Source organism: Talpa europaea (genome assembly GCF_964194135.1).
Source record: "Talpa europaea genome assembly, chromosome: 14".
Lineage (NCBI taxonomy): Eukaryota > Metazoa > Chordata > Mammalia > Eulipotyphla > Talpidae > Talpa > Talpa europaea.
The window spans coordinates 26,084,729-26,100,999 of record NC_140082.1 but is presented as its reverse complement, the minus strand read 5'-3'; the positions used below and the strand labels follow the sequence as shown (position 1 = coordinate 26,100,999).

Genomic DNA, 16,271 nt, shown 5'->3' with positions numbered 1-16,271 from the left:
ATGAAGTACTCTCTGAGATTTAAAAGGCCACAGCACTCCAGATAAATAATCATTTATCTTTCTTCCGAAGGTAAGCACTGGGTTTTAAAATGTTTGTATTACCCTCTGTCATTTAAAAAATGCTAACATAAGAATCTTCAACTATTTTTTTAACCATAAAAGTAATCCCAGTATCTTTGTTACTACCCCACTGTCACAGCTAGCTAATCTCTGGGTCAAGCTTTCACAGGAGAGAGGCTATTAACATCTTGCATGCCTTAAGCAATTGTTGAAGAGATTCATTTTTCCCAAAAAAAGTTGATTGGATATAGATTTATGCCCTCACCCCTTTAGTGACCACTGGTTGGGTAGTTTTGTCATAGCTCCTGAGGTCTTGAAACTCTTACTTTTCTAATATAGTTTATACTTTTAATAAACTAAAAATTAACCAAAAAAAGATGTGTTTTCTGTACGGTATTATAACCTGTTAGAACCCTTCCTTGTCTAAAGCTTTCGAACTCAACTTGATATAGGTAATACATTAAAATTTATTTTCTCTACTTCTCTGATGATGACATCATACCCAGGGGATGATGATTTACAGTGGGATGCAGTTGGTATTTCCTATCCCAGGTTCTAGGTACCACCTGCAGGATCAACATAGTTGTCCTAATTTTTGACTCTATGCTTCATTCAGAGAGAGCTAATGTAACAAACTTCATTGCTGTTCTACAATTTGAAAGTCTCCATTGAAGTTAGTTTCCTACCCATTGGGGTTATAAATGACCTACAGACCCCTGTTGTTTAGAAACAGCTTGTCATTGCAAATCAGCTTAGCCACCCAATTAATGAATTCTTTCAAACACATTGCAGTCCTGATAATTAAAGCCTTTATTTTTCCTCATTATCACAGAAATTCCTCTGGTGACAACTTTGTACCGTGCACACCAACTCACCATCTCCATCAAATACAGACTCTAGGTAAATGACAAGTGGAAATGTGCTTGCAGACCAAGCTTTCTGTTATCTGGGGGCCGTTGTTTCTTCTGCTCAGCCTTGTTTCTTCTACTGGGACAGAAAAGCCCTTGGCCCTGGGCAGCAGTGGCACTTGGAGTCCAGGTCAACTGACAGAAGTGCTAAGAGTCCTCTCTGCTGGTGATCATGCACTGCTGAACCACTCAAGAAGCCTCATCAAAACATTGTTGGAGAAAACTGGATGCCCACGGAGGATAAGCCGAACACAAGCAGACTGCAATCTGGTTAGTAAAGGCAGTGAAATCGGGTGCCGTGTTCAAAAAGGAGCAATGTGTTCTCTTGTCATTTACTTCGATAAAGCAAAGTCAAATATAAATCTTCCAACACACAAGTGGGCAGTGCGTTGTGGTATGGTAACTCTCATATTTGGAGGCAGTAAGTTATTCAGTATTGAAAGATAGGCCGACTTTGTTGTTTGTTTGTTGTTTTTTTTTTAACCAAAATGGTAATGTTTATATAAGCCTTTCTACAACACTTCTGCAAGCTTAGAGATACTTATTTGTAAGTGCGAACTTTTAGTTGTCTCTTCTTCCTTCCTTAATTCTTTCTCTGAGCTTACAATGAACTTGCACATGCTTGGTTAGATAGATACTATTTTTTATAGCAACATGAGAGTGACCTGATATTTAAGTGCTTTCTCCTGGAGATTGATTGTTTTGTTGTTGTTGTTTAACATTTGACATGGTGGGTAGTTAATAAGTTGGATAATTTTCTTAAAAGGGGTGGGGGGTTTCTGAGCTGGGGAGGGAAAGTACTACAGGTGGGACTGAAATGAGACCTGTGGCTCTTGTGGCCCCTCTGCCAGCCTTTTCCTAGTCCACAGAGTGACTCTCAACCTTGACTCCCATCTGCAATACCAGGGTAGGTTTTGCAAAATACCCATGTTGGGATTTCCTGCTCCAGGGATTGAGAATTAACTTGCAAAGGATGGAATTTTTAATAATATTTACAGGTCACTTTAGAGTAAAATCAGTAGTAATATAAAATCAGCATTTAATGTAAAATTCTAATGCTGGGGGGATGGACAGGAGCAGCACAAGAGGTGAGAACCCAAGTCTTAAAATGACCACAGACAAAACACTCTTCAACCTCCCTTTTCTGGCTGGCGAGTTTTATCAGAATGAACCCACTAATGACGATGGAAGGAGGAAAGGAAAGAGGGAGCGAGAGAAAGGTGGAGAGGAAGAAGGAAAGAAGTAAAGAAGGAATAAACAACTCTCCCTGAGCCCCCCATAAATTTTGACAGATTTTTCTCAATTATGCTTAGTTATAGAGGAAACATTTCTTGGCCCAGTGCTTTGTTTTTTTTCATGACAGAAGGGTCTTGCTAATGGAGAGAATTTTTCTCTGCTCTGTGCAAACAATAAATAATTCAACAATTAGTAAAATTCCCAAGGGTTCCCAGAGAAAACATGTGTTACAGTGGGCGACTCATCTGTGATGACATTAATTTATATATAGAGCAGCATAAGACTTCCCACTGGAAATAAGTGGGAGTCATATCACATTAATGTCCTCTGAGAATTTGCTTCAGGGAAATGTTCTCCTCTAATGACACGAAATGCCTTATTAAGGCTGGCTGAAAATTAGTTTAGCAGGGGAAATATAAACATGCAAAATTGTTCTCCAATTTTTTAGAGGGGAGAGAGGTTGTTTTGCACTTTTGGTGCAACATTTTCTGTGACATTATCAAGAGGTTGACTGGTTTTGCTTCCGTTTGTACTAGTTGCCTTCCTAGCGTAGAAGCTGTCTTTTAGTTTTGCCTCCATGCTGCTGCTGCTGGCTCTCTTTGTCGGAGTCACTCAGAAAGCTGCAATCACCCACATGGCCCATAAACAGGAAGCCTACATAGTCTCTCCATGTTATTCATCAAACTCCAGGGAGAAACAGTTGTCCTATCAATTTCCCAAGTACCTGTGTTCTGGTGCAAACCTCAGGGCTTCAGCTTAAGATTCATATTAGAAATTCTGTGGTTAAAAAAGGTGTTTGAGTCTGTATCCTTACATGTCTGACAAAAAGAAGAAAGTATAGATCTTGAATTAATGGGGAGTAAAAAATTTCCCAATTTTACATTAGATTTAGGTAAAATCTGAATTCATTTTCTTAAATCAGCCTGACATATTTGAGAGCACTGTGCATTTACAAATAAATCCATTTAAGCTGAGGTCTCGGTAATGGGTAGTCTTGCTCTATGGTGGCTTCTTCCTATTTTTAATGAGAAGGGTTACAATGGAGTTTTAATGAGGGATGCTATAACTCAAAAAGAATAAATTCCATTTCAGTAATGGTGAAAACTAAAACCCTACAAGAGGTCCGGGTGTGTTGAAGGGAAAAGAACCTGCTGTGTAGCGTCAGCCAACTCTTACCTGGCACTTGTTAGCTGCTAGGGTGCTCTAACCTAGGCTTCCTCACCTGAAAGACAGTGAGGACCACGGGGCTCTGTATGAATGAGCTTGGACATGGGAGCTCAAGTTCATCCCATCCCCTTAAGCAGTCTCTGTCCCCTGACAGTCCCTCTACCTTACAGCCATGCTGGGATCGTTCCTTTATCAGGGACACTGGAGCAGTGCTTGTGAGGTGCCTCCATGCTGCCCAGAAAGAAGATGCTCTTCAGCATCCGCCTCCTGCCACCTCTCAGTCCTTCCCAAAACTGCCCCAGGTCCTCCCGGCTTTAACCAAGCTCTCCAGGCGATTCTGTTGGGACTATATGGACGACAACCACTGTTTTAATGTTCCCCCTCCCCCCATTGTCAGATCTCTCATGTGATAGTGTCAAGTTTTATCTTAGCTTACTTATCTAGCAAGTTTATCTTAATTCTTCTCAGCTAAGACTTTGCTCTGGGTCACTCAGAAATGTCATTAAATCTGGTAAAGACCCTCAAAAGCCAGTGCCTACTTTCAATTGACATCCTCCCAGTTTTTGCTTCACAGGAAAAAGAAGTGCAATTTCCCTCTTGTATTTTACAGTCAACTGTTAGTTCTCTTCTTGCCACAGATTTAAGAATTTTCAGATTTAAGAATTTGAAAGAGACCAGTGGATTTACCTATAACACCAATCAAATTCTAAATAATTTTGTGTGTAAAACCCCTAAATTTTATCCTACAGGTTTGATAATGCCTTATTACTGTAAATGAAGAAAGATTTCCTATTGCTTTTTGTTGCCCAGAGTCTATACTGGCATAAGCAATAAACAAAATTAAATGAAACAATTGGAGAAGTTAACCTGCTATATCTGTGGGGGACATCCACACATGATTACCAACTATCTGGATAGTTCATTTAATTATAAGGGGGGCTGCTTGCATTTTAACTAGTTTTTTCTCAAAGTTTATTTTATTATAGTCTTTAAAACCATTCCAGAATCTGCATTTTTCCCTCTTAAACCTTATGCCTCCACCTGACAAGATTAAAAGTAAAACCAATGGATTATTCCTGAATCAGTCCATTCTTCCTTAACAAAGAATCATTTCACTAGAGTCAGCACCTTGCACAGATCTTAGTGCCTGTGGTGTAGCAGTACTGACAAAATTTTATTAAACATCCTCTCCCAAACACAGCTGAACCACTGCTTTAGCACCTCAAACACCTAACTTTTAACACCTAAAGCAAATCTGTGGTGATGAACTGAAAATTCCAGTGCCCTACCCATCCTCACAGTGTTTTTTTTGTCATGTCTATGTTTGTTAGCTCTTCTACAGCATTCTTTGTATCCAGGTACGCTGTCTAGTATTCAAATGTTGTAAAAGGGCACCATGTTTTCTGCCCAGTCATTCAACTCACAACTAAGCTTTTTTTAAAACACACCTCAAAAAGTTAAAGCAAAGATTAGGCAATGTTTGTTCATTTAGCATAACTGAAATTTGTAGTCAGACAAATACAATGCTTCCACAACTATTGAAGATTTTTCAAATCAGAAACCAGCTTACCTTCCACTTACATACTTTTTACAATCCAGTTCTGGAATGCACATCTACATGATGGCAGATGTTACCCCACTGTCTGTTGTTCCATGCCTGTCCTATTGCAACCCTAGAAATCTATGCAGCATAAACATCAAGGAGAAGCCCCTGCACCTTGGATGGGATGAAATGTCCCAAACATTACTTCATGTTGTCAAACCATGTCCAGACCATGTGTGCTTTTTGCATCATCGATCCATTTCTTCCTACCTACCTAAGCCCAGCAAACAACCTGAATAGCACTTGAAAGTGTATCTTTTTTTAATTTTTTAAAATTTTTTTTACATCATTGTTCATTTTTAAACAATATTTGCTTCCCTCACCCCCTCAGGTGTAGTCCCCATGGAAATTCCTTCACCAATGCACCCATGCACCATCACCTCAGTCCCTTGTGCTCCTCCCTCCCTCCCTCCCTCTGATCCCTCTCCCTCCTCCTCCCCTGCAGGATGTCTGCTTTATAATTATCTGTTTTTGCTTTGTTGTGCTTTGTACTATTATTAGTTTTTTTATACTGACATCTTATTTGGTTCCCCTATATTCCTGCTGTAAGTGAAACCATCTGATATTTTTCTTTGTCCTTCTGATTATTTCTTTTTTTAAAATTTATTTTATTTATGTATACAAAAACTGGGGTATAGGCCAGAGATGCAAGGAGGTGAGAGGATTCACCAGAGACAGAGTGGGGAGCAGAATAGGCAGACTGACTGAAATACACTGCTGAGGGGAGCAGCAGGTGAGACAGGAGAGGTCTGCTGCACCATGTGGGTCACCTCCCTGGCCGGGGATCAAACTTATGCTACAGTGGCTGCTGATAGCTTCATAGTGCTGCGTCTTAACCCCTTGCGCCACCAGGGAGGCCCCTCCTTCTGGCCTGCTTCACTGAGCATAATTCCTTCTAGCTCCATCCACATTGCTGCGAATGGCATGAGTTTATACTTTTTGATTGCTGAATAATATTCTATTGTGTATATATGCCACATCTTCTTGATCCACTCATCAATTTTGGGGCATCTGGGTTGTTTCCAGGTTTTGCCTATTGTAAATAGTGCTGCAATAAACATAGGGGTACAGGTGTTCTTTTGAATCAATGTTTTTGTATCCTTTGGGTAGCTCTCTAGGGGTGGAATTGTTGGGTCATATGGCAGCTCCATTTTTAGTGGACTGAGGAACCTCCAGACAGCTTTCCATAGTGGTTGGACCAGTTTGCACTCCCACCAGCAATGTAGGAGTGTTCCTTTTTCACCACATCCTTGCCAACATTTGTTGCTTGTTTTTTTAATATGTGCCATTCTCACCATTGTAAGGTGGTATCTTAATGTGGTTTTGATTTGCATTTCCCTGATAGTAAGTGACATTGAACATTTTTTCAACAGGCATATATGCCTGTTGGCATTTGCATTTCCTCTTTGGAGAAACGTCTTTTAAGTTCTTCTGCCCATTTCTTGACTGGATTGTTTACTTTGTTTTTGTTGAGTCATGTGAGTTCTTTATATTTTTTGTGATCATTCCCTTATCAGTTGTATGGAGTGAAAAAATTTTTTCCCAATCAGTGGGGTGTCTCTCTGTTTTGGTTAATGTCTCTTTTGCTGTACAGAAGCTTTTCAGTTTGACATAATCTAACATGTTTATCTTTTCCTTGACTTTATTTTGGGTGATGAGTCTTTAAAAATGTCACTGAGATGTATGTCTTGTAGAGTTTTACCTGTATTTTCTTCTATATATTTTATGGTTTCAGATCTTATGTCCAGGTCTTTTATCCATTTTGAATTGATTTTTGTGCATGGTGAGATGTAGTGGTCTAGTTTCATTTTTTTGCATGGGGTCATCCAGTTTTCCCAGCACCATTTATTGAACAAACTGTCCATGTTCCATTGTATATTCTTTGCTCCTTTGTCAAAGATTAGTTGTCCATATAAATGTGGCTTTATTTCTGGGCTCTCTATTTGGTTCCATTGGTCTGTATGTCTGTTTTTGTTCCAATACCAAACTGTTTTAATTATTATGGCTTTATAGTATAGCTTGAAGTTTGGAAGTGTGATACCTCCTTTCTCTTTTGTTTTCATCATAGGGCTTTTTGGCTATTCATGGTTTTTTTGTGGTCCCATATGAATTTCATCAGTATTTGTTCTATTTCTTTGAAGAATGTCATTGAGATTTTTATTGGAATAGCGTTGAATCTGTATATTGCTTTTTGTAGGATGGCCATTTTAATAATGTTAATTCTTCCAATCCATGAGCAGGGGATATCTTTCCATTTCTTTGTGTCTTCTTCTATTTCTTTTAACAGTGTTTTATAATTTTCTTTGTATAGTTCACCTCTTTTGTTAGGTTTATTCCCAAGTATTTGATTTTTTTTTGTTTCAGTTATAAAAGGATGGTTTTCTTGATTTCTTCTTCTTCAGATTGATTGTTTGTGTATAGAAAAGTAACAGGATGCAAAATCAACACGCAAAAATCAGTAGCCTCTCTATATTCAAATAATCAATTTGAAAGTTTATCATTAAGAACTCTTTTAAGCCTTCTGGGGGCCTCCCTGGTGGTGCAAGGGGTTAAGCACAGCACTGTGAAGCTGGCTGCAGCCTCTGCAGAATGAGTTCAATCCCTGGCCGGCCTGCGAGCTACCCACATGACACTGCAGACCTCTCCTGTCTTGCCCACTGCTCCCTCAGCAGTGTGTTTCAATCAGTCTCCCTATTATGCTCCCCACTCTATCCTCTTGCTATACCCCAGTTCTTGTATGCATAAATAAAATAAATCTTTAAAAAAAGAACTCATTTAACCCTTTAACTGTAACTTACAATCTCCTAGCCTCTTAATCCATCTCTCTTCCTATCAAACAAAAGGGAAATAAATTACAGGGTGAAGGGACTGCACATCAAATCCATAGATGTGTTCATAGCTGTTGTGCTCAGTGTCATAAAACAAAGGCATAAAAGAATAAGGTCTATCATTGGCAGAGCAGGAATTAAGGCTGAGCAGTTACTACTGTTAGCTGTGTAACTTTAGATACGTAAGCTATTTTCATTTAAACTCAACTTTTGCATATACTTTGGATAAACCATCCTCAAAGAAGGAAACATGGTTGATTCTCTGCAACATTCTTGTATACTGTACACAAATGTACCTATTACTTTATTCACTAAACATTATATAATTGGGTAATTGGTACTCTACATATTTTGTATTAAGCAGATATGCTAAGCATTTTATTTTTGTGGGATTTTTCTATAGGCTGGAGACATTTTGTTTTTCCATTTAAAAAAATGCAATGTGATCACATTATTGAAAAACTCATGATCCAGGCTTTTCCAGCACCAGTTAGATTTATACACCAAGTTATACCTGAATAGATCAGGTGTCCTGGACTTCTGGCTTCTAATATCACCAATAGTTTGGTTTCAGGGAGGTTATTTGGCACAAAGAATGTTATTTACACTTTGTTTCCATTGATTTACCTCCTTGGGTGTAGGTATGAGTCCTATCAACAGCTCTCAATGGGGCCAGGGAGTTAGGTCTTCATCTTAGTTTTGATCTTGGTGGGGAGTCGTGTTCCCTGTTACTGAGTTCTTTTACCCTTGCAGTTTGGTTGGCAAGAGACTGGAATTTGTGTGGCTTATGAAGAATGTGATTAATGTGTTGCTGTAGAGATGGATGACATGTTTTTTCTTGATTTGGATGGTATGTACTAGAAGTCACCCAGGGGTCCACACAGAATACATGCATTTAGAACCTCTGAAATTTCCACTGCAGAAGAAAATAGATCAATGATATTATAAATTGTCCCACAGCGGGACCTTCCTTCTGGGATTCAGGACAGACACCCCCTATGCTTCTCGGCCTTTTGGCTAAGATCAAGTGCAGAACAGGCATTAATTGATGCTTTCACTCTGAGGCTGGACTGCTTCTGAAGTCCCAGGAGGATTCTCAGAGGCTTCCCAACTGTCTGTGAAGAAAGACAGCTTCTGTCTTCTTGGGAAAGCTTCCCTTCCACTACCCCCTGTGTCTATGATTTTCTTACTGTGCCTTCACAATATCCCAAACACCTTCTACTACATGAACTTCTCAGATTAGAGTAGCTAGGTGTCTGACTGATTTGTGAAACAAATAAAGCACTGTGGAAATATTTTTAGTAATTTTCTTAGGAATGATAAAAGAGAAGCAGATGGTGTTCATTCATTTCATTTTCAAACCTCGTAAGTGCCAGGCATTGTGCTAGACGCTGAGTATAGAACTGTGCACAAAGCAGATGAAACTCCTCTTTAATGGGCCACTTGTTTAGTGCCATGAAGAAAATAAAGACTGTATGTGCTAGAGCTGCCACCAACTGTGTGAGCACTTAAGTATGACTCGTCTGGGTTGTGATATGCACGTAAGTGTAAAATACACACCAGATTTTGAAGACTTAGCACAACAAAAAATATGGTTAAGTAGTTCATTAATTTTTTTGAATTTTGCCTACATATTGAAATGATTGGTTTTGTGTATAGGTTTCAATAAAATATATTATTAATAATTAATTTCACCTGTTCTTACTTTTTAAAATATGGCCACAAGAACATTTAAGTTGTTCTCAATGTGTGGCTCAGATTAGTGACTTGTGTGTTTCTTGGAGCAGTCCTGTGCTGGAGGACATGGGGTGGGTGGGGGCTTTCTATTTTGGACTGAGTGTTTGGGGAATGTATCTCTGAGGCAACCGATAGATAACTTATGGTGTTGTACTTGAAGAGAGAAGCACTCCAAGGGACAAGGGCCCCTTTGGAGGACATCATTGTTACTAAAATGTCTAGTCATGCCTCTCTTAATTGAATCTGGCTATTTAGCCGCTCTCATAGGAAGCCTTTCCTATCCATAGAAAGGGATTCATAGGAAGGGATCAATAAAAAGCAATGGAGAGCCTTTGATCACTAGTGTTCTAGAACTACAGCTGACCCTTGGACGACTCCGGGGTTAGGGGCATCAACCCCTTCGTCTACACAGTCAAAAATCTGCCTATAAATTTTGATTCCCCCCAAACTTAACTACTAATACCTGTTGTTGACAGAAAGCCTTACCAATAATACAGTATGTTACAAGTATTATAGACTGTATACTTAAAGGAAGCAAAGGAAAATGTTAAGAGAATGATAAGGAAGAGAAAATGCGTTTACAGCACTGTACTGTTTTTATCGACACACTTAATTTACATGGCCTGATTACAAGAAAATTCAGGGGTAAGTTGACCCACACAGTTAAACCCACGTTGTTCAAGGGTTGATTGTATTTGCTAAGCTTTGTTTTTTGTTTTTTGTTTTTTTTTTCTTCCCACAGTGCTTTGAACCAGATGCTCTGTTATTAATCGCTGGAGGAGATTCTGAAGAACAGCTCAGAGAGGAAGTGGTCCAGAGAGTTTCTCTCCTCCTGCTCTATTACATTATTCATCAGGAACAGATCTGTTCTTTAAAACTCAACATGAGTAATAAAGAGTATAAATTTTACCTACACAGTCTCCTCAATCTCAGGCAGGATGAAGACTCCTATTTCCTTTCACAGAATGAGACAGAAGATATTTTGGCTTTCACCAGGCAGTACTTTGACACTTCCAGAAGCCAGGTAAGAGGGCAAAATAGCTGACTGGCTCTACTGCTAAAGACACAGTCTCAGAGCTTATTTGGCCCTAAAATATTCAGTGACTCGTAAGAGAGGTAAGTGCTTGTGATTTTTGGTTATAGTGTATGGTGACATAATTAAAAATTCTGAATCTAAGAAGGGAAATGTAATAACTAGTTAAGGTTAGCTTTGGCCAGAAATCAGGTGGGTAGTGGGAAGGTAGCTCAGGTGATGGGCCAGCTTGCTTCTCTTGAGTTCCTGAGCATTAAACATGTGTGATTGTGACCGAACTCCCAGGACTGAGCTGTGGTGATGAGGGCAGTGTCTACTTCCTTGTCTCCTGGCCAGGGATGGAGAAGGTGGAACCAGTTGGAGAGTGATAAATTTATGATTAGTTATTTCACCAAAGAAGCAGCTTGCAAATAACATTGTTCATGACAGTCAGTGCTAGACAGTATCTCTTTTGTGACTTTTGATTGCATATGTTAAGGGGTTCGTTCAAGTGCTTTTCTTCTGTCACAGCTCCCACTCTTAGGAAAAGGGAGCCTGGTCCCCTGTGGACTTCATTATTGTTCCAGCAAAACTGGCCTTCTGCCTTGCAGTGGGAAGTCTGAGCAGACAAAGTTTGCTTGACTTAAAGATTTTTTAAGCCATATTTTCTTTTTTAAGATTTTATTTATACAAGAGGCCAGAGGCATGGGAAGGTGAGAGGATTCACCAGAGACAGAGTGGAGACCAGAACAGGCAGGCGGACCGAAAGCACTGATGAGGGAAGCAGTGGGTGAGACAGGAGAGGTCTGCCGCGCCATGTGGGTATCTCCCTGGCCAGCTGGGACTCGAACCTGCACTGCAGAGGCTGCAGACAGCTTTGCAGTGCTGCGCTCAAACTGCTGCGCCACTGGGGAGGCCCTAAGCCATATTTTCTTAAAGAATAAATTGAAGAGCTATCTATCCGCAAGTTTTCAACAGTATGGAGCAACATGTTTTTTTTTCCTTGAATTATTCATTAACATGTGTCTTAGTCTGTTTGGGCTGTTATAACAACATCATAAAAACTGGATAGTTTATAAGCAACAGAAGTTTTGTTCTCAGTTTTGGAAGGTAGGAAGTCTGAGATCAAGACACTGGATAGATTTAGTGTCTAGTGAGAGTCTGCTTTCTGGCTCATAAACAGTCTTCCTCTCACTGTGTCCTCAGAATGTGGAAGGGGCCTTTTTATATGGGTACTAATCCCATTCATAAGGACTTCACCCTCATAACCCCCTAAAGACCCCCACCTCCTAATATTATCACTAATATTAGCAGTTAGGATTTCGTCATATGAATGGGGGGGGGATGTGCATAAACATTCAATCTCTAGCAACATGTATAGCTGGAATTTGATTCCTGGCCTCATTCTGGCTTCTAGGAGCTCTAGTTTTCTGTGCACTAATGCTACAGCCTAATGACCAGTAAGCAATCCTCCAATCTGCTGTAAATATGTTTACTCCTCTCTTGTTATTGGCAGAATAAATGGAAAGACTATTTATTAAGGACTTTTTGAAAATCATTTCAGTAATTCTAATCTCATAATTTGGTCACAACTTTGTTTCTATTTTCAATTGAGAAAATGGGCTTCTGTCATAGAACTCCATTTTCTGCTTAAATAAAGAGGTATGCTACATATAATTTCTCCCATGCGGCACCTATAGATAAAAGTTTGATGTGAAGTAGTCACTAGGATTCTAGTCATCCTTTGTTATTGCCTTTTTTTATGCAGGTTAAGTGGCACTTAAATGTAGATGGTGTGTATGTATTCAAGGCAGATTTCTGATTATCCAATGCATTTTGCAAATACCTGGGCTTCCAAGTGTTTGTGAGATACAATATTTATAGGGCAGAATAAAATAATTCAATATTTTGCATAGACATGCTTTTGCATATTCCATCAAAAAGATTCAACTCCATAATCCTTTGCTAGGCCACAGACCAATGTTCTGGAGGATACCTCTGTTTCCAATTCCTGGAGGGTCCTTTACCCCGTTAACCTGGGATTGCTTTAGGAAATCAATTAATCTAGACTTTTACAGCAGGCTTATTGGAATAGAGACCATACTATTCTCTCCAGTTAGGATGTGTCAGGTCACAGAAGGTGCTGGAAATCCAAGTCCAAAAGTACTAGCATTTCCCCATCCCTGCCTGCACAGGACTCAACCTCCATAGGCCAACCCACTAACAGCTGCTCTAGCTGGACTTTACCCATTCACCAAGAGAAATACATTGCTTTCTTAGCTTCTCAACTCAGTCTCTTAATGTTCTCCCCCTGTGTCTCCATACTTTCAATTGTTTGCTGTTTCGATGGCAAATGAACAAGGACTTGTACATAATTCTCCACTAACCCTACCTCCTTTATGGAAGCTCGGCCTTCTTGACTACATCTAAGGACTTCTAGGATGGAAACAGTGGTTGGAATTCTCCTTTTTCCTCCGTAGCACTCTTTCATAGCCCCCGTGAAAATCTCCCATCTCCTTGAGGTTCATGTTATTGTTTCAGTTTGTTATTTTCATTTTGGAACTCTTTTAAGTGTTTTCCAAATTTATCAAAATTGTGATTCCTGATTCTCAGCCTTCCACTCTGCTCCCCACTGCAGTTATGAATATGCTCTTGCCAAGTTCATCAATTATAATCTTAAAACAACAATGAATAAATACAGCAGTCACTTTTCACTCCTTGTCCTTTGCCAAAAGACACGGTATTGACCCAGTGACCTTCCCTTTATTCTTTTGATGAACATACTTTCTTCTTCTCCTTATAGATGAGCTTTATGAGAGAACTATCTGTTCTTGTTCTCTCAGTCTCTCTCTGTACATTTTATTTCTCAACCATCTGTCCTACTTTTTATTCTCCCACTTTTGTAACTTCTGCCTCCTTGAAATTCTTTTTGACTCATTGATTTCTAGAAGCTCTATCTCCAACTTTTCTCCTCACCAGATATTCTGTATCTAGCTCTTTTGGAGGATCACTTGATTTGCGATTCTTTAAATCTGGGTGTTCTCTATAGCTCCACCTTCGGTTTTTCATCTACTCAGTCTATATACTTTTGGGAATATTTTGCACATCTAAATATTGATTATTTCTAATTTTTCTGTGAGTCCAGATTTCCCCTTTGAGTTGTAGGGTCATCTATATGCTAAGCTGTTGGAAATATTCATTTGGATATTGCAAATATGCATTTGGATATCCAAAGTCAAGGTCACTAATCAATGCAGCCAGTACCAATCCTCTTGTTTTGTTCCATATGTCAATAAATGGCATTTCATCCTGATAATTGCCCAACTAGAAATTTAATTTTATAAATTTATTTCCCCTTTATATCTATTCCATTCCAAGTCTTACTGCCATTACCTCTCAAATACTTCCCTAACCTGTTGACTCTTCCCCATTATTATAACCACCATTTTTACCTGGACTGCTGCAATACTTGAAAAGAACTAAGCAGTAAAGCCAGAGGATCTCCTTGGGGAAAACAAATCATTAGAGGGGAAATGAGAAAAGTCAGATAGATGAGGAGCAATGGGGTGGGAGTTAGAAAATTCAGTATAATGCAAGTCAAAGAAACAGAGTTTCTTTTCCAGAGAGTTATATCTGAGACTGGAGAATCATAGTAGTCATATGCCCAGAAAACAATTCAATCCTCTTTTAGATGAACTATTCTTGTTTTCTGGCAGAACTCCTAGAGATATTTTAATGAAAATAACTTCAGAAGTTAAAATTTCCTTTCACCTTGTATCTGATTTCAGTGCATGGGAACCAAAATGTTGCAGGAAAAGTCTGGAATAGTAAGCAGTGATGGTGCTGATGAAAATACACTTCCTCAACTGGCGGCAACAATCATTGCGTTGTCCCTCCAAGGTGTTTGTCTGGGACAAAGAAAGTTTCCTTCCCCAGACTATTTTACAGACTATATTTTCAGTTCCTTGAATAGTACAAATACTCTCCACCTATCAGGTAAGTTTTTCATGAATTTAACTTCCAACTCTCACCTACTAAATAAATTCTGTTCAAAGTAAAGACTGAAACTCTTCATGACTGAATTGGTTCCGATGTATTAAACACCATTTATCTTAGCATGTGGCAAGACCGTGCAGGTGGTCTTTTCAGGACAAACATCTCCTTCCTCTTTTCTATATAAATCCTTAAAAGGAAAATAATTTGATTGGCCTAATCACATTAAGGTTATAATTATTCTACTGAGGACTTACGGTGTCTCGAGGAAATAAATTCCTCAAGGGTTAGGCCAGTTCTGTCTTTTGTTTACATTTTTATAGAGAAGACTAGAGAAAGAATTAGTTGGCTCATTGGAAGGTACTCCATTGCTGGAAATGAGATAACAATTGTAGGAATATCTTTATAAGACTGGTTTAGCCCCAGAGCTTAGCCAAGATCTTGTGAGGGAATTAATACACATGTGAATAATAAATAGTCTTTATTCTTGTTTGGGGTGAATTTTGGTTTTTCATTAGAACCAAATCAGTTTAGTAAAATATCTATGCTGTGGCCATGTAAAATTGTGATTTTTCTGAAAATGACCTGTCTTTATCCTATGTGACGCCAGATTTTGTATGGAATTTCTAGAACTAGACCTCCTCCTCAACACTCTCTGGACCAAAAGTGCCTGCATCAGAAAAAATAATATCCATCAAATTCAAAGTAAACAAAACAACAAAACCATCCATGACTGGGTTTACCCTAGTCGGTCTGTATCCATTGACCATAAGTCAGAAGATGGCTCAGTTTCCTGGGACCAGGTATTGTCCTTATTATTCTTATACAATCATTTGCTATTATCAAGGAAGTCCAGCTGAGAAAGTTTTATATGTGTTGTAGAAACCTTATAGGAAAATGTTTATCTCCTTTAAATATTAAAAATAATCTATTTTTCACAGAGTAGTCATGGTTTTTCTCTTCTACAAGTGGATCTCTGCAGACATCAACCAGATAACAAGATATTTTGCAGAAATATACATGGGTATATGTAGCAATACACACATACATATTTAATGAAAAAACACCTCTTCTCTCCTTTGAGATTTATATTGAATGTATGAATCATTTGACAAACATATATGAGGTACTCTGTGCAAGTAACCATCATTTTATTAATCTCCTAATTTCTTTAATATTACTGAATCTATCATTTCTCAAGCTTTGCCTATAGAATCCTCCCATGCCCTAATCATTTAAAATCCTGAGAAATAGTTATTCCATCAGAATGGCTTACATTTATGTAATACTTGCTATGTATTACACATAGTGCTATTTCAAGTGCATTACCTTATTGAATTTTCACAGCAACTGTGAGAGGTTAGATTATATTACTCTATCTCATAGATGAGGAAATTGAGGGTTGGAGTCAGTAAATGATTGCTTAAGTTCACGGAAACTGAGCACATGTACTTAAGTTGTCTGATAACATATTTCATTCTTGTAACAACTATATTATTGTTGAGAGATGTCGGTTTAAATAAAACTATTTTTATTATGTGTCTTGATGAGCAATACTGCTATTGAAAAAAATTCCTTATCTACTCCTAAAAATAATTAGTGTTGTTCTCTTCAGTTATGAATGTGTGGTTGGACAGTATCACATTTTTGGCTTTTTATATTTTAAAAAGTAAATTTTTGTTGCATCTATTAAAGTTGATTCTTTCAAACTCATGCTTATTATATTC

At 38.6% G+C, this 16,271-nt stretch overlaps 1 protein-coding gene across 3 annotated transcripts in view; it reads left to right on the top strand.

The window, feature by feature from the left end:
• Nucleotides 1-960: 960 nt before the first annotated feature.
• The window catches only part of SLC39A12 (solute carrier family 39 member 12), a gene marked incomplete at its 3' end in the record, with an annotated part of 63,692 nt that continues 48,381 nt past the window's right edge, over nucleotides 961-16,271 (top strand). For all 3 annotated transcript variants that reach the window (XM_084254232.1, XM_084254231.1, XM_084254230.1), the window contains exons 1-4: nucleotides 961-1,238; nucleotides 10,282-10,563; nucleotides 14,340-14,547; nucleotides 15,175-15,347. In XM_084254232.1, the coding sequence (XP_084110358.1) occupies nucleotides 978-1,238; nucleotides 10,282-10,563; nucleotides 14,340-14,547; nucleotides 15,175-15,347 (924 nt within the window). In that variant the 5' untranslated portion in view covers nucleotides 961-977. The remainder of the gene's footprint in view (nucleotides 1,239-10,281; nucleotides 10,564-14,339; nucleotides 14,548-15,174; nucleotides 15,348-16,271) is intronic.